Here is an 18,532-nt window from a genome sequence, read left to right as displayed (position 1 = left end):
TGTGTGTGTGTGTGTGTGTGTGTGTGTGTGTGTGTGTGTGTGTGTGTGTGTGTGTGTGTGTGTGTGTGTGTGTTTTCTACAGAAACTTTGAGCATGAAGACATTAGATCATGTAACTGTGAGAGAAGGAGGATCTGTTACAATCCCGTGTCTGTATGACAGTCAGTATAAACCAAACTCAAAGTTCTGGTGTAGAGGGTTTACTTGGTCATTCTGCCAAATCACAGCCCATGCAAACAATACAGGGAAATGGACAATAACTGATTATCCAGGCCACAATATTTTTACTGTGAAACTGAAACTCAACAATGCAACATCTTCAGACTCTGGAAGTTACTGGTGCGCTGTGGAGATTCATGAAAAACCAGATGACAGAAAACATTTGTATTTAACTGTTCAACAAGACTGTTTTCATTTTTTTTGTATTTTTTTTTTTTTTATACTTTTCCTCTGTGTGATATGGGGTTTTATGCTGCAGTTATGCTAAATCCAACTTTTTTGTTTGTTTGTTTGCTCTGTGTTCAGCTCCTGATGTGTCTGTGATGAACAGCAGTGTATCTGGACATGAAGGTGATAATGTCAGTGTTCAGTGTTTCTACACTTCTGGATATCAGAATAAACTCAAACAGTGGTGCAGATATAAAGATAAGAGCTGTTAAACTGGGAAGAGGACTGACACATCCCAGAATTCATCAGTCCAGATCAGTGATGATGCAGGGTTCTCAAGTTTTATCAAAAGCTTGGAGTGAGATCACATGCGGTTAGGGGAGGAGCCCTAATGGAGGCCTGCCCCCGCCCCCCAATTTTACCCATTGTTCATAATTAACCAGCACAAATTGAAATTATAACAATTGGTAAATCTGATAAATGACAGAGCAATTCATCACATCAAATATACTATTTAATGTTATATTTCAAATTACAAATATATAAAAATATAACAAATTGCCCCCCGTGAGAAAATTTTGTGCATTTTAATGTTAAATCCATCAATCTGGTGCACTTTGAGAGTTCAAAATTAAAAGCTCCAAACTATATTCAGTGTGCAAATTAAACAAAGAAAAATTTAAACCTCTTTTAGTTACAGTGTCTATTTACATTACACCTACTACATAATAATAGTTATAATATTAATCCTATGACCGTAATAGCCATATTTTGTAAAAACAAATGCACAAAAAAATAAAGGAAACTTTCATAATTAGATTTGTACCTATTTCTATACTTGAAAGAGATAAGCACATGATCTTTTATTTTGACGCAAACTGCATCAAGCTTTTATTTTGGCGAAAAACATGGTTTACAAACGCCTCTCATTAAATTTCTAGTGAATTGCGGTAATCGTCAAATATGCAGATATGGAAATAATCTGTAACTGGGTTATGGGTTCCTACACTCATGACATGGCCTAAGTGTTTTGAAAGAAGTTATGCTTACCGCGGATTACTCATCTCTCTCCTGATCCTCCTCACTATCATCATCATCACAGGAGCTGATGAAGGGCAGAAAACATACTGTATATGTTGACACAGTTTACAGTGTCTGCTTTAAGGGCCAGTTTCTATTGTTTCACGCTATTTCTCTGCACATTCCTTGCGTTTCTTCTCCATCTCGCTGAATATTTTGACAGATGCACACTGACACTGCTGCACGCTCGCTCACTCGTTTAAAGTTGTGATTGGGCCAGCCCAGTGTCAATCAAGAAAAGAACCAATGGGCCGCTGATCTACATGTTTCATGGGCTGGTCTGTCAGAAAAAAAAACCCTACTTTTTTTGACCAATGCATTACACCAGCACAAACCCAGCGCGTTCGCGCGATGTTGTTGGTTACCTAGTAACGAACGTACGGTGCGTGCACACTTTGTGTGCGTGCGCCTCGTACACAACGTTATAAAGCTTGCAGGACAACTTGGTTGGCATTGCCTTTTCAGCTTGAGAAATACATGGTGTGGCGTGTGAGCGTGTGAACTGGTTGAATTGCGTGTGTCTCACGGCCAATGCGTGAGACTTGAGAACCCTGGATGATGGGACAAGCTCCTTCACTGTGTTGATGACTGGACTGAGACTCAGTGATTCTGGATGGTACTTCTGCTCTGCTGGAGATCTCCAGGTTCCTGTTCAACTCACGGTTCAGAAGGACAATAATACATATAAAAATACATGTAAGTCATTTATTTCAGTAATCTTGTGATTACCGCGGCAAACAATCTTGTAAAAAAGCTGGTCCGTCTTCGTAAGTAAATCCCTGAAACTTGAAATAAACAACAAACACAACACTTTTGTTTTTGCCCCCATTTTTCATGAGCTGAACTCAAAGATCTAAGACGTTTTCTATGTACACAAAAGGCATATTTCTCTCAAATATTGTTCACAAATCTGTCTAAACCTGTGTTAGTGAGCACTTCTCCTTTGCCGAGATAATCCATCCACCTCACAGGTGTGGCATATCAAGATGCTGATTAGATAGTATGATTATTGCACAGGTGTGCCTTAGGCTGGCCACAATAAAAGGCCACTCTAAAATAGGGATGTCCCAATCCGATCCACGTCATCGGTATCGTGCCGATACTGGCCCAGAACGCTAGATCGGAGGGGAGAAAAAAATATGATCCGATACCTATCAAACACAAACCATGAGAAAATCTAGCTTAAACCATCGCTTAAATGCTCGAATATTACTGTGGCGAGCAGGACTAGGCCGAGGGCCGTGAGAGAGCGGCACGAGGCCAGTGGTGCCGGTGGATTACTGATGAGCGACACCTGCGCAACGCACCGGTCTCGTATCTCTCACGGAGGAGAGGAAGCATAAAGGAGGAGTGACAACAGTGAAGAGCGAGAGAGGACAGGCCTGAACTTATGTTGTGGTTTTTATGTTTTATTATGTGACAGCAGTCGTCCGTGAGGGGCTACTGTCTTTTACTTTCGTTTTGTTGTTGATTTATTTTGTGTCATTAAAGTCTTTAAATGTTCGCCGGTTCCTGCCGGAATAAAATAAATGTGTGTGTGTGTGAGAGAGAGAGAGAGAGAGAGAGAGAGAGAGAGAGAGAGAGAGAGAGAGAGAGAGAGAGAGAGAGAGAGAGAGAGAGAGAGAATTTAAAATGCTCTTTATTACAAATCTACATAAAACAAATCACAAGGTATAAATTATCACAGAGAATAAAATGTACAGAAAATGTGTAAAAAATAGTTCATCTTCAATCATAAAACACAATGCTCCTTTGGTACACCATTTTAGTTCAAAAGAAATAAGATCATCCATAGATTTATAAAAATTAAAATCAATCAACACTCTAGACTTTATAAGATTTGGAAACAACACAGTAACATTATGTCCAGGCCTTTGTTCAATCATATTTTTTCTACTTGAATAAATAGCTAGTTTAGTTTGACCCAAGATAAAATTTACTAATTGACAATCAATTCATCTTTTCTGCACATATTTTGCACCCAAAATAAATATTTCCTTGGAAAAAGTTTCATTAAAAGCATCAAAAAGATTCCTTAATACATCAAATAAGGGCTTTAACCTAAAGCACTCCATGAAAGCATGAAAAACAGTCTCTCTTTTAAAACAAAAAGGACATTCAGAGCTCACCTCAGGATTTAAAACAGAAATAAAAGCATTGACAGCTATTGCTCCATGGAGCACTCTCCATTGTATATCTCCTACTCTCTTCGTTAACGGTGGCTTATACAAAACTCTCCATTCAGGCTTAACATTATCTTGTAATTTTAAGAAAGAACGCCATGGTGTATACACTTTGTCATCTAAAATCTTCTTGTTAAAAACCAAAACACAAGCTTTGTACAAGACTTTCCCTGTAACCGAAAAGAAATCCAAACACAAAGACTTTCCAGTTTTTAAAAACAAACCCATGCAATCATCTAGTTTCGGAGACAAGTATATAGTCGGAAAAGGGTCTTCAGTATTAGGAGTCTCTACTCCTGTCCAATAGTCTGTTAATAGTAGTCTCTCTTCCTTTGAAAGAGCAGACTGCCACTTTGCCATCAGTTGAGCAACTATTCGAGTTGAAACAATTCTCAAAAGTGATGCTGTTTGCTCAATGTTCGTGAAATTAGGTCCAGCCACACTTAGCAGAAGTCTTAAGGTGGTTATCCTGGATTTGCAAAGGATATTATTTAGTCCAGGAAAACTGCGTCCAACATCAGAGATATCCAAACGAGCTCCATGTATGGGTTCGTTTAACAACCAGAAGAGTGATTTCATACACGGTGTATTTTGTTGATTAAAAAGACTCCATACTTTAAAAAGGTTTCGATAAAAAATTGGCATATTGGAGGCATCCAGTTTAAGGGGGTCTAACAAAAAGAGAGATTTGTCCATCTGTAGGCCTCCCAGACTCCGTAGAATAGCACAAGCAGCCACTCTCCAACCAAAGTCACTTGACCCCGAAAGAAGCCTTTGTATAAATTGTAGACGGAAAGCTGCTGTTCTGCTTTGCAAGTTTATCAGTCCCTGTCCACCTTCTTCTTTAGACAAAAATAAAATGCTCTTTGTAATCCAATGTAATTTATCCCAGAAAAAGTCCACCAGTAAGGCTTGAATTTCAGTCAACATTTTCACAGGTGGATCTATACATGCCAACTTATGCCAGAGAGAAGATGCAATTAAATGATTGATAATTAAAGTACGCCCTTTATAGGACATGTTTGGGGCCAGCCATTTCCATTTGGCTAATCGACCTTTATTTTTTTCAACAATCCCTTCCCAATTTTTCTGTACAGTGTCCTCATCTCCTAAAAAGACCCCCAAGTATTTTAAACCTCCTTTACTCCAAAATAAACCATCAGGAATGCTTAGTTCCTCTCCAGTCCACTTTCCACATATTAAAGCTTCACTTTTGTTCCAGTTTATTTTAGCAGAAGATAAAGCTCTAAAATCTTCAAGTAATTTCTTTAAAATCTCTATATCTTTTTGACTATTAACTAATACAATCACATCATCAGCATAAGCGGATAAATGAACATTACAATTAAAACCAGGTATATTTAAACCAGTCAAAGTTGAGTTTTTTTCATTGTAAGAGCTTCCAAAACATCCTCCCCCCCAGATGATTCAGCTAACTCCTGTAATTTGACTATTGCTGTCTCCAAGTTCTTCATAGATTTAGATAACTGTACAGTAATGTTTCGAGTATGCTGTTGACAAAATTGTTTCATTTGAACTTTACCAAAATCCCACCACTGCCTCAATGTCTGGAATGTATTCTTTGTTGCTCTAAACGTTTCCCAAAAATATTTGAAATTTTCCTTAAAATTTGTATCATTTAGCAAAGAACTGTTAAAATGCCAGTAAGCACTCTTTGGTCTAATGGAGTTCAAAATAAAAGAACAACACACCATGCTATGATCAGAAAAACTAACAGGGACAATAAAACATTTGCTAAAAATACCACATTGATGTTTAAAACCATAAAATCTATCCAACCTAGCAAAAGATAAAACATTGTCACGGGTATGAGACCAAGTATATTGTCTTAGATTACCATTAACATGTCTCCATATATCGCACAACTCATTCGTTTTAATTACTTGAATAAGTCTCTTCCGAGATGGCTCATGGGGCTCTATGTGATTCCTATCAATAGTTTGTTCAGTACAATTAAAATCTCCTCCCAGAAACAAAAACTCTTCACTGTCACAATTTTGCAAGGTTAAATTGAGAGTATTTAAAAACAACATTCTTTCAACTCCTGAGGTTGGGACATAAACACAAATAAAAACAAAATAATAAATTTCAAATAAAGCTCTAACCTTTAAAAGTCTACCTTTTATAATCTCTTCAACCTCATACGAAATTGGTTTGAAGTTCTTAGAAAATAAAACGGCAACTCCTCCACTGCTAGCAGTGTTGTGACTTAAAATAGAGATGCCATCCCATTCTCTTTCCCAATCTGCAGCATTCTTGGAATCACTGTGAGTTTCTTGAAGAAAAAAAAAATGTCAATTTTTTTCTGCTTAGACATTTCATATAACATTACTCTTTTTTTCACATCTCTTGCTCCATTTACATTGACTGAAGCAACACTAACTTCACCCATAGAGAATAAATAACAAAACAGCAAAAACAAACCACTGATTATCATTAAATTAGCTTTTTTCTCCCCCATCATTGTTTATTTCAGTATTGAGTTCTCACTAGCTTCTTTAACCTGTAAATTTCTTTGTTGGTAAAAAAACCTTCAGCCATCAGACACCTTGTCTTTTCAATAAACTGTTTAAGGTCAGGAAAGTATTCGTTCACTCGTACCCCTCTTCTATTTTTCGTTGCTTTAAGAAACAATTTTATATCTTCCACTTCATAATTGCGACTCACGCATTCAGTCTGTGAAAGAGAAAGACTACAGTCTGATTCACTGCCACTCTCTGTGTCTGCCTGGTCTTCACATTCACCTACATCTGTTCTCTTTGCAGGTCTCAAGTCACAAGAATTATCACTTTTCCTTCGTTTTAATGGTACCTTAAACAGTGTATGTTCTGCCTCTATGTCAATGCCATCATTCTCGCATATTTGCTCAATCGAAGACTGTTTTTCTCCCGCGCACTGTGGGATCTCAGACACCTTAATGTCGTTACTCTCCGAACGAGTGACTATTCGATTTGTCAAGTTGAGTCCGTCATCAAAAGACCCAGTGGACTCCGCATCTTCTACTGTTTTGTTCAACGACCCTTTCGTTATAATAGTCTCAGAATTAACCTTACTTATCCCTTGCAGCTCTGTTGCGATCGCCTCGTGTTCAGCTCGTTCTGCCGTGATCGCGTCTGGCTCCGTACTGCCAGTTTCAATGGGTTGATTTGTCACGGGTGGCGGGACAGTTACATCATTTATATTTTGCTCTGTTACTAATGTTTCTCTTTTATCAGGGCAATCGCGAATCAAATGTCCCACTTTACTGCAACCAAAACATTTCATTTTCCCTGTTGTTGCAAACACAACATAGTCAAAGTCGTCGATTCGGAATTTAAACGTAAGGTCTAGTTCAGCGTCGTCTTTCACAATCATGTAGGCGAAACGCCTAAATGAAACTATATGTTGCGCACGAGAGAGAGAGAGAGAGAGAGAGAGAGAGAGAGAGAGAGAGAGAGAGAGAGAGAGAGAGAGAGAGAGAGAGAGAGAGAGAGTGTATTTATTTATTTTTGTAGTGTTTGAATAAAAGGTGGCAGTCTTTCATAATCAACTGTTGTTGTGGACTAGAAGTATTTGTTCTCCATTTGAGTGAGATGTTATTAGGTGGCTAATTGAGCAAAGTGCTTCCATATATTTTATTATTAGTAGTAGTATTAGTTCAAGAATAAAATAAAAATATCGGATTGATATCGGTATCGGCAAATAGCCAGATCTGCGGTATCGGTATCGGAAGTGAAAAAGTGGTATCGGGACATCCCTCCTCTAAAATGTGCAGTTTTATCACACAGCACAATGCCACAGATGTCGCAAGTTTTGAGGGAGCGTGCAATTGGCATGCTGACTGCCGGAAAGTCCACCAGAACTGTTGCCCGTGAATTGAATGTTCATTTCTCTACCATAAGCCGTCTCCAAAGGCGTTTCAGAGAATTTGGCAGTACATCCAACCGGCCTCACAACCGCAGACCACGTGTAACCACACCAGCCCAGGACACATACAGCATCTTCACCTCCAAGATCGTCTGAGACCAGCCACCCGGACAGCTGCTGCAACAATCGGTTTGCATAACCAAAGAATTTCTGCACAAACTGTCAGAAACCGTCTCAGGGAAGCTCATCTGCATGCTCGTCGTCCTCATCGGGGGCTCGACCTGACTGCAGTTCGTCGTCGTAACCGACTTGAGTGGGCAAATGCTCACATTCGATGGCGTCTCTGGCACTTTGGAGAGGTGTTCTCTTCACGGATGAATGCCGGTTTTCACTGTACAGGGCAGATGGCAGACAGCGTGTATGGCGTCGTGTGGGTGAGCGGTTTGCTGATGTCAACGTTGTGGATCGAGTGGCCCTTGGTGGCGGTGGGGTTATGCTATGGGCAGGCGTATGTTATGGACAACGAACATGGGTGCATTTTATTGATGGCATTTTGAATGCACAGAGATACCGTGACGAGATCCTGAGGCCCATTGTTGTGCCATTCATCCACGACCATCACTTCATGTTGCAGCATGATAATGCACAGCCCCATGTTGCAAGGATATGTACACAATTCCTGGAAGCTGAAAACATCCCAGTTCTTCCATGGCCAGCATACTCACCGGACATGTCACTCATTGAGCATGTTTGGGATGCTCTGGATCGGCGTATACGACAGCGTGTTTCAGGTCCTGCCAATATCCAGCAGCTTCGCACAGCCATTGAAGAGCACAACTGTGCAATAATCATGCTGTCTAATCAGCATCTTGATATGCCACACATGTAAAGTGGAAGGGTTATCTCAGAATAGGAGAAGTGCTCACTAACACAGGTTTAGACAGATTTGTGAACAATATTTGAGAAAAATAGGCCTTTTGTGTACATAGAAAAAGTCTTAGATCTTTGAGTTCAGCTCATGAAAAATGGGGGCAAAAACAAAAGTGTTGCGTTTATAATTTTGTTCAGTGTAATTAACAATAAGAGGTATATATACAGCAGACTTGCCTCTGTTCATTTACAGTTGATCAGCATCCCTCCACCACCCCTTCTCCACACTTTCAGTTAGCCAAATGCGCATAAAGCTTTACTCCATCTAATTATATATAAGTGTGAACTTGTGAACAACAACAGTGAGAATAACAGGAACAGAAGAGAACTAACTATCACAAGACAATTTCTTTGTAGTTTTTTTAGGCTTGCTTTACATGAACATCTAACAGATCCACAGATATAAACACAATAAGGTAACTTTAGGTTTGCTTGATCCCCCTCCCTGCCCTATTTTTTCAAAAGGACCCATATGAACAGCGTTATACGGACCGTAAATTAATCTATTAGTCGAGTTCATAACTAGCCTTCTTTGAAATGTGATAGTCTTTTTTTAACAGTATTTATATATTTTGTTGGTATATATTTGTGTGCGTATCATTTCTTCACTTTCTGTTCCATTTGCATTTTTACAAACATGCTCATTTTAAAATAAAAGTAGTAGTAGTTTTTTTTTATAGTTAAAAAAATGTCTCCTTTCATCTGTGGACTTTTCAGTTTGTGTGTGTGTGTGTGTTTGTGTGTTGTCACGGGGTGACGAATAAGTGGAACTGTCCCGCTCTATACTTGTTTTCGGGGGAGCGAGTTTGATGTAACACCGGAACGGTTCCGGGTTTTCCTGGGTAAACAGTCTGACGGAGCTCGCTGATGAGGAAATGAGTGGCAGCTGGGCGAGGAGTAGAGATTGGGCCACGAGGGGTATTATAAAAGGATCCGGTTGATGTGCAGTGAGGAGAGGAAGTTTTGTGTTGGGAGTTTGTACGTAGAAGTTCGGACGTCGAAGTTTTGGGGCAAGAATTCTTTTGGGCGGACGCAGACTGGAGGAAATCTGTTGTTATTGATCTACTGATAACATCGGGCAGTATACGAGAGGGCAGATCGTTAAAGTACGGAGAAAACTGCAAGTAAAGAAGGAAAAGCTGGAAAGCAGTGGTATGATTGAACTGTGTTATTTCATCGAACAGACGAGTGTTATCTGCCAGTTCTATTAGGAAGTTAATGCCTGTAGTGCCCGCTACCCGCCAAGATGTGGTGAAACCGCCCCGGCGCCCGGTGAGTTCTGTTCTGAAGCTTTTCAATGTCAGTTGTGTTTCCATAGTCAACCATCTATACAGCTTGGATGTACAGTTTGTCCGTTGAGCGAAGGGAGTCGACTGGGACCACGATAAGAGACCTTATTCACTGTGAGTTGATGTGAGTTGCAGTGTTTAATGTGAAGTGAACACGTGTGATCATTTGAAGTGACTGAATTGTGCACTGGTGTGGAAACTGAAGTTTATGTCTGCCCGTTCCCCAGTCGTCTACTCATGGGTTTTGAAGGTCAAACTGAAACTAATTAACTGTTGTGTCTTGAGCATATGCTGTGCAGGAATGCAGGTCTATCCTGTACTCACCACTGAAGAGGATTATTGAGAGATCTATGCATCGCTGTTCTATGGAAAGAAGGCCAGCTGTGGATCGTTGAAACCTGTACTCCCCACTGTTGTTCTGTGAACATAGAGAAACTGTCCTCTGCCATTGGATGCTGTTGCTGCTGGGGAGAAGGCTCAGCTGAGGACTGTTGAAATCTGCACTTACCATTTCTGTTCTGTGAACATAGAGAAACCGCCCCCTGCCATTGCATACCGTCATCGCTGCTCCCTGTGGTAAGAAGATTCAGTGTTACGTCTTCTATTCACCAATGATTGTTCTGTGAACATAGAGAAACTGTCCTCTGCCATTGGATGCTGTTGCTGCTGGGGAGAAGGCTCAGCTGAGGACTGTTGAAATCTGCACTTACCATTTCTGTTCTGTGAACATAGAGAAACCGCCCCCTGCCATTGAATACCGTCATCGCTGCTCCCTGTGGTAAGAAGATTCAGTGTTACGTCTTCTATTCACCAATGATTGTTCTATGAACATAGAGAAACTGTCCTCTGCCATTGAATGCTGTTGCTGTTGGGGAGAAGGCTCAGCTGAGGACTATTGAAACCTGTACCCACCTCTGTGGTTCTGTGAATATAGAGAAGCCGTCCTCTGCCATTAAATACTGCCATCGCTGCTTTGTGGTAAGAAGATTCAGTTGCTGATCGTCAAGTCTTCTATTCATCGTGATTGTTCTGTGCACATAGAGAAATTGTCCCCTGTCATCGAACACTGTTGCTACTGGCCTGTGGAAGGAATGAGAGAGTTCCCTGCTGGCCCTCCGTGACGGAATATTGGAGTACTACTGATGATTCCCTGCCCGACCCTTCCCCCTATCCCAAGAGAGCTGACACTCAAATGATTGATGCTGTCCTGTGCGACGAGTAACCCCTTCCTTTGTTGTCAATTCCCTACCAGCGCTTGCTCCAGTACTCACGTTCCGGCTGAAGAGGAGCTGCCGTGCGAAATTCTTTCTAGCGCCTGGGGCATTACTTACCTCCAGCCGAAGAGGAACTGCTGTGTGAAACCCCTGCCAGTGCCTGTGTCATTACTTATCTCCAGTCGAAGAGGAACTGCTGTGCGAAACCCCTGTCAGTGTCCGTGCCATTACTTACCTCCAGCCGAAGAGGAACTGCTGTGTGAAGCCCTTGCCAGTGCCTGTGTCATTACTTACCTCCAGTTGAAGAGGAACTGTTGTGCGAACTCCTGCCAGTCCCTGTGCGTTACTTACCTCCCACCGAAGAGGAGTTGCTGTGTGAAACCCCTGCCAGTGCCTGTGCCATCACTTACCTCCAACCGAAGAAGAGTCGTCGTGTGAATCCTTATCAGCGTCCGCCCCATTACTTATGTCCGGCTGAAGAGGGACCGTGGGGCGAAACCTTACTAGTGCCTGCTTCATTAATTACCTCTGGTCGAGAGGAACCGCCGGGTGAACCTCCCCCGCAACCTGGTGGAAGAGAGAGAGGTGGATCAGTCGGTGGATTTTAAGTTGAGATTGGACTTGTTTTAACTAAATAAAATATAAGTTTTTGATAATTATCTTGTTTGGTCTGTCGTGTCTCTGGGTAACTCCTCGAGGTGGTACGCTCAGCAGGGGAGGGAGGGCCACCCCGGCCTGTGACAGTGTTGTTTAGGTATGTTATGAGCACAAAGTGTACCAGAAAATACCAGAAATTTGTTATCTTGTGGGGACATTTTTTTGGACCCCATGAGTAAAACAGCTTATAAATCATACTAAATTATGTTTTTTGAAAATGTAAAAATGCAGAAGGTTTTCTATGATGGGTTAAGTTCCTATTGGCTCACTGAAGAGTTAAAGGCCACTGTCTGAGTGACCTCTCTCCTTCTCTCTTCTCTGCGTCTTGGTTGCTGTTCAAGTGTGAACTCACCCGGCCTCAGAGCTCACACACCACATCAAGACACAGGCCTCAACACATCAAGACATGTGTAACTTCCTCAACCATTAGAGAGTCAAACTAAGATCGCAAGTTCATCATCATTTCTTTGTTTAACATGGAAGACATTGATTGCAACTTTAACACCATTGACTCAAGTATCAAGTCATCAAGCATCAAGTATTTATCCTGAGACTGCATCCAGACGCTTGTTCAACGGACCGTCTACTCTCCACCTTCTGACATAATGCGTTAACATTATGGGAAGTGCGCTAGCCAGACGGGATTTAAAGTTTGGCTGGAGACCCAAGTTTGGTTTGAAGACGAAAAACGTACCAAGCACAATGTTCTCTCACCATTCCTGATTTCTACTCAACACATTCGGCTGGTCTAGTGGCTGTCAGAGCAGAAACGAAAGCTACTGCTCTCTGTGTGTTTTTCTGTTTTCTCCGGTCATATGTTAATATGTTAATTGCGTGAGCTTATTTCATCCATTAGATCGAAAGATCTGAAAAAGTCCATAAATTTACCCGCCCATAGACCCTCCCCTCGAAGAAATCAGGACAGAAGTGTTTGAAAATGGACAAAAGAGACGGATTAAAACCAAGCGGCAACATTATAATCTGAAAAATGAAGCCTACCCGGAAGTGCGAAAAACTGCAATACATCGAAAATCCGCTAGGGACAGGTCCCAAAAGGGAGCAAATGTCCATACACCCCCATGTTAAAATGTCCGTTTTCACAGCATAAATTCATGTTTTTACAGGTTGGTCCCATGGACTTTTATTGTATTTTTCGATAGGTTCCGAGTGCCTGACAACTGAGGGGGGTGATTTTTTTTTTTTTCTAACTCGTTAGTTTAGATCGTATTTAGATATAAAATGTATGACAAATAAGGGCGCGATTGACAACTTGATTGACAGCTGACAACGAGCAAAGGCTGCGCCGAGTGGAATTCCTGAAATTTGACGTCTCGGCCATGATCTGACACAACAAATCATACCTGTAAGTTATCCTTTCTGAACATTTGTATTGAAATATGGCGCCGCCCATACCCCCCATAAACGGCCTCAAAACCGTTCTTCAGAAGTCTATGGGTGACGTCACAGACGCTTTGTCCATATTTTTTACAGTCTATGATTAAAACACCAGGTGTAAACATGTATGTGTCTCCCTCGTCTACTTGTGATCCGATCGACCAAAACACATCTTAATACCAGGTGTAAACAGGGCCAAAGATACTGAAACCATAACGTGTATGTGTGTGTTTTCTGTTTTGTTTGCCTTTGGCTTCATGTTCTATTGTCCTGTCTTGTTTTGTAATGTGTAGGGGAGACCTGAAATGACTGTAACACATGTTAATTGTAACGCTTCCAATTTTTCCAACTAGGAACAACACACACAAACACACAAATAGTGTTCAATTGTTGAAGCTGGTGCACATTTGCTCATTTTATTCAGTTTTGTTACACACACACACACACACACACACACACACACACACACACACACACACACACACACACACACACACACACACACACACACAATGTTAAAAAGCCTGTGTTGAATAAAAAGCTTTCAAAATATATATATTTTTTAAATTTCCTAATGTTACATATCACCCCGGTGAATATCATAATGTTACATCTCACCTCTGGGTATGTTTCAACTAACCCGGACTATGTATTGTAACATTTCACCCCTCATTTGAAACTAAGCCACACATTTTTCTGTTTGTGCTGCAAAGATAACAGCCATGTCATTTAATAGCTGACACTTGTAACTAGTTCCTGAATCACATTTTGAACTGGCTTAAAAAAACTCCAAGATACAGAGAGAAATGTCAAAAATGTTACAACCATCCCTGGTCTGTCGTCTATATAGTATGTTGCTATATATTCTGGATACACACTACTTTTTTCGTTTGAATGGCCGTCAACAGAGACATCAGTTTTTTTTGTCTGCCCATATACTGTATGTATCACACCGTATCTGATGTGGTGAACAGTGCCAGTGGAGCTGAGGTCAGTCTCTGTGTGAATGTGTTGCTTCTTTACTGACTCGTGTGTTTTTGTGGTTGGTTTCTGTCCAAAGGCCACAGATTCACACTCACACATTATTATTTTACTTGCACACTCACTACAGGAACCAATGTGGCCACAACACATTTTTAAATATTCTTGAATACATTGTGAATTATTTTAAGGAAATATGAGACACTGGGGATGGATGTAATACTTTTTATCTAAAACTTTATAGTTTTGGGAATATAATTTCCCATATTCTTTGCTATGAATTGTGTTTTGAAATATTTAGTGTTGTAATATTTGAAATATATATATTGTAAAACCCATGATTAAAAAACTAAATAACAATTAAACATAACAGTTTGTGTTAATCACTTTCACAGTTTTGTCAAAATGGTGACTTGAATAATGTAACATTTTGTTCAGTAATTGTGGGTGAAGAAAGTGTTTTATTTAGTATTTTTGAGTAAATGTTTTATATCAAATTGAACAAGAGAATCTGCTTATTCAGATTATACCACTACTACAGTATCTTTTAACATGCTTAAACCTGTTCACAAATCAAATCAGTTATCAGTAAAATGTTGATTGTTGTTGTCTTGTGGCTAGTTTGAGTTTGCTGCTGCTACTTTGCTCACTTGCTGACGCTTATGTGGTTTCTGGTGATATTTCTGCTCTGAAACGGAAACAGGAGGAAACAGAGACACTTCAAGAAGTGACCAGCTCCTCTCATACACACACACTCCACTGTAGACATGATTTACCTTCTGATTCTCTCTGGGATTTTACTTTACATCTCGGGTAAGAAAATATATATATAATTTTGTTTAAAGTATTACTAAACCATTGTACAGTCTGTTGTTACATTTTTTTAAATGGTTTAAGTTATAATTCTTCTATATACATCATGTGCAGTTTGTGTTTTATGTTTTCTCCCCTACGTTTATTCTTGTCTACAGGTGGTGCTAGAGTTAATACACTGAAACTTAATATAGCAGTGAAATCTGGATCATCTGGCATTATTCCATGTGTGTATGATAAACAACATAAAGAAAACCGCAAATATTTGTGTTGGGGGGGAATTTGGAGCTCTTGCAGTATATTGGCATATGCAGGAAAGACAGGAAAATTTTCCATCACTGATTATCCAGACCAGAGTATTTTTACAGTGCGATGGGACAAACTGGAGATCTCCGACTCTGGATATTACTGGTGCGCTGTGGAGATTGGTGACTATAACACTGTAGACGCTCGTTATTATTTGTATCTGACGGTACAATCAGGTAAAAAATTTCGATTTACGAATTACATTTTTTTTTTTTTTCTGACAATGCAATTTATTAAAATAGAATAAATATGAAATAATGAAGCTATAAATAACGTTATAAATAATGTAAAAGGTAAGTGTTGTTGTTGGGTTTACACCTTTTTAAAGGTTTACACCTTTAAAGTATTGGGTTTCAACTAACTCAAATATCTAATGATACATATAAAAACATTTTTTTGACTTATATTATGTGATTAGTTTACAGATTTATAAGATTAGCCTATATACTCTTTAGCATAGAAATGGACCTTGGTGAACATATGTAGACAGTTTGTGAACCCCTTTAAGAGAGTTTAATATAACTTTCTAAAAGTCCAGTACAAACGTTACTGCCACTCATCAACGACAGCTGTCACAGTTGGCGACAAGAACAATCCTCCGGCTAGACCGTCCCATTTAACAACGTTCAGTCCAACCTTCATGGCCTTCGAATGATCCAGCCTTTGAATTGGGACACAGCCGTTGTTAGCCAACTATCGGACAACAGTGGTTCTGCTGTATGTTTTAGGCTTGTTCGACTTGAAGCGGCGCTGCACAGACCGATCGGTGTATGACATCAAAGTACAGCGAGAGCGATTCAAAAGCACACAGTGTCATCTGCTAATCGCTCTCGCTGTGCATTCATGTCATACACCGATCGGTCTGTGCAGCACCGCTTCAGTGTGAACAAGCCTTTTAACTTAATAAAAAGAACCGACTCGTAAAGTCATAAGGCTCGTTTGAAATATAGGCAAGAGTATAGGCGGCTACAGTGAGGGGAGGAGTGAAAAAAGTGCGGGCAAGATAGACGAGATGGCAAATAAACAAATAAACAATTCTGAATAAGAGACAAATTGACTCATTTTATTTTCTCTTAAGTAAAGGCCAGCAGTCATACAGTCACACAGAGTGGCTGCAGTGTGACAGTGAAGGGAGGGCATCCTTCCTCTTTTATAGTCTTAATGTTATCATTCAATGTTACAGAATGTTATCTCTCTCTATAGGCCAATGATGGTATTTTCAACCATATGTGGAACATTTTTAGATTTGTTCATCATATTCTACCCTTGAGTGGAGGCCCTACGGTGGCAGAGAGCACAATGCAACTGAATAAAACACATGCAAATAGAAAAAAACCGCTGCAAATTAATAAAACATCTTCATAATTTTTTTAACACACTGTGCTCCAAATACTCACAATACAACCAAATACAGAAACACAGTGCAAGAGTTCACAACTTTTCTTTTCTTTCTTTCTTTCTTTCTTTTTTGTTTTTGTTTTTTGGGGCAAAACATACAGAGATGACATGTTTATGACAAACAACTTTGTATATAATATACAAAATGCATTAACAATATGTTCAATGTCATCAGAACACAAATGAGAAAAGAGTTAACAATGAGCTGCAATAAAAAAGATAGAGAAATAGAACATCAGGGTAAGATATTAATCTTTACATCAGTTACATTGTACACATTTTGTCAGGTTATGTTTAAATAAGTTTCATAAGAAATTTTAGGTAATGCAGGGTCCAAAGATGAGATGGCAAGTTTTAAAGTTGAGGCACTCACACACAGATATATAACATCTAAAACTTTTTGTATAAAATGTATATTTGCAACAGTTATGTTAACAGCAATAATAAGAAATTTCTGTTGCAAGAACAGCCTATTCAGCTGATGGACACCGTCTGCATTGTCATAGGAACATCCCAGGTTAAAATAATGAGGAAATTACGTTGTCTTTCGTTGCTCCCTTCACCAAGTGGCAACACTACATAATGGCACACAAGTGTCTCACTCCAAAGTCCCCACTTGAAGGGTTCGTCATTTCCGTTGTGTGCCATATGATGGTCACACACATCTTAAAGATAAAACTTCTCGTAGTGGATCAGACACCTTGGATATCAAGGGTGGATATCGCGGGATTCACACTCGTGCGCTTTGTTGCTGATAAAATGTTGCTTAAGTTCTGTTGCTTTTATATGAAAATAAATATGATGAACGAGACACCCAAGGTATATTTATTTCCATTTAAAAGACATGTTTTTATTTATTTTTACAGACCTAAATATGACAACAATCACATAGAGAAATCGCACTGTCAGAAAGTTTAGGAATAGTCACACATCATTTATACACATAAAAGCAGGATATCAGGGTTTTAAAATCAAACATTGTAAAAGAAAACAACATATTATGGTTGTTTAAACCAATGAACATTAAGCTGTGTCGTCAGCAAATCGTTTCCCATCGTGCTTTTACTCAGCGCAGTCGGTGGAGATCAACTGCAGAATCCGACACGTCCGCCTCGCCTCCGCAAGAGTTTTTTTTTTTTACATAGCCTACGTCAGCAGGACATCAGAGCCTTTTATACAGTCTATGGTACAGGACCACACTCGGACACATTTCTAACCGGCATTTCGCGGTGATCACCGCTGATCGCTTCTGCGCAGATTTTGCTCTTCTCAAACAAGCCTATTGATTCTGGAGTTGGACTGGTTGCTCTGTAGCCTATTCTTTAATGCACTGAAAAGAACCGTCTCATAAGAGTGATTCGTTCTGGATCACATTACTCGCTGAATGTGGTTTAAAAAAGCAGTTAAGCGGTATCAGTTCAGGAGACATTTTTTGAATACAGAAACAAAAACTATTTTTTTTGTATTTTAGAACAGCGTTCCTGCATATCAATTGAATAATTAACTTTCTATAGTACAGGAACCAAACTTCCACATTTTTCGGTTTATTAAAAATAAAACCAGTTTTGAATAAAGTGTGTTACCAACCACATAGCAAACACTTACAAATATCAAATAAATCAATTTCAAGGGAATTTAGATAGGCCTATTTACATTTTATAGCCAATAAGACAATTTATGGACAAATCTTATTGTCTTTTTGACTGTTTTCAGCTCCTGATGTGTCTGTGAAGAGCAGCAGTGTATCTGGACATGAAGGTGATAATGTCAGTGTCCAGTGTTTCTACACTTCTGGATATAAGGATAAACTCAAACAGTGGTGCAGATATAAAGATAAGAGCTGTTACACAGTGGGGAGGACTGACACATCCCAGAATTCATCATTCCAGATCAGAGATGATAGGAGAAGCTCCTTCACTGTGTTGATGACTGGACTGAGACTCAGTGATTCTGGATGGTACCTCTGCTCTGTAGGAGATCTGCAGGCTCCTGTTCAACTCACTGTCAATGAACCCAAACCTGGTAAGATCACA

At 39.8% G+C, this 18,532-nt stretch overlaps 1 protein-coding gene, 1 long non-coding RNA gene and 1 pseudogene across 4 annotated transcripts in view; 2 read left to right on the top strand and 1 right to left on the bottom strand.

Annotated features, from left to right (window-relative positions):
• Positions 1 to 18,206, bottom strand: part of LOC309501249 — a 104,615-nt gene extending 86,409 nt beyond the window's left edge. Inside the window, exon 1 of the long non-coding RNA XR_014206815.1 lies at positions 16,987 to 18,206. This is a non-coding gene — a long non-coding RNA (uncharacterized lncRNA). The remainder of the gene's footprint in view (positions 1 to 16,986) is intronic.
• LOC309500506 (CMRF35-like molecule 1) lies at positions 94 to 3,050 on the top strand (annotated as a pseudogene). The gene is made up of 3 exons: positions 94 to 160; positions 525 to 744; positions 2,014 to 3,050. The product of its transcript is annotated as a CMRF35-like molecule 1 (transcript).
• LOC309501096 (uncharacterized protein) overlaps positions 14,686 to 18,532 on the top strand; it is a 49,724-nt gene continuing 45,877 nt past the window's right edge. For both annotated transcript variants that reach the window (XM_082173082.1, XM_082173081.1), the window contains exons 1-3: positions 14,686 to 14,795; positions 14,954 to 15,277; positions 18,213 to 18,521. In XM_082173082.1, coding sequence (XP_082029208.1) covers positions 14,750 to 14,795; positions 14,954 to 15,277; positions 18,213 to 18,521 — 679 coding nt within the window. In that variant the 5' untranslated portion in view covers positions 14,686 to 14,749. The remainder of the gene's footprint in view (positions 14,796 to 14,953; positions 15,278 to 18,212; positions 18,522 to 18,532) is intronic.

The sequence above is a fragment of the Leuciscus leuciscus genome (assembly GCF_965113295.1).
Source record: "Leuciscus leuciscus genome assembly, chromosome: 6".
Taxonomy (NCBI): Eukaryota; Metazoa; Chordata; class Actinopteri; order Cypriniformes; family Leuciscidae; genus Leuciscus; species Leuciscus leuciscus.
This window is presented reverse-complemented; position numbering and strand designations above follow the sequence as displayed.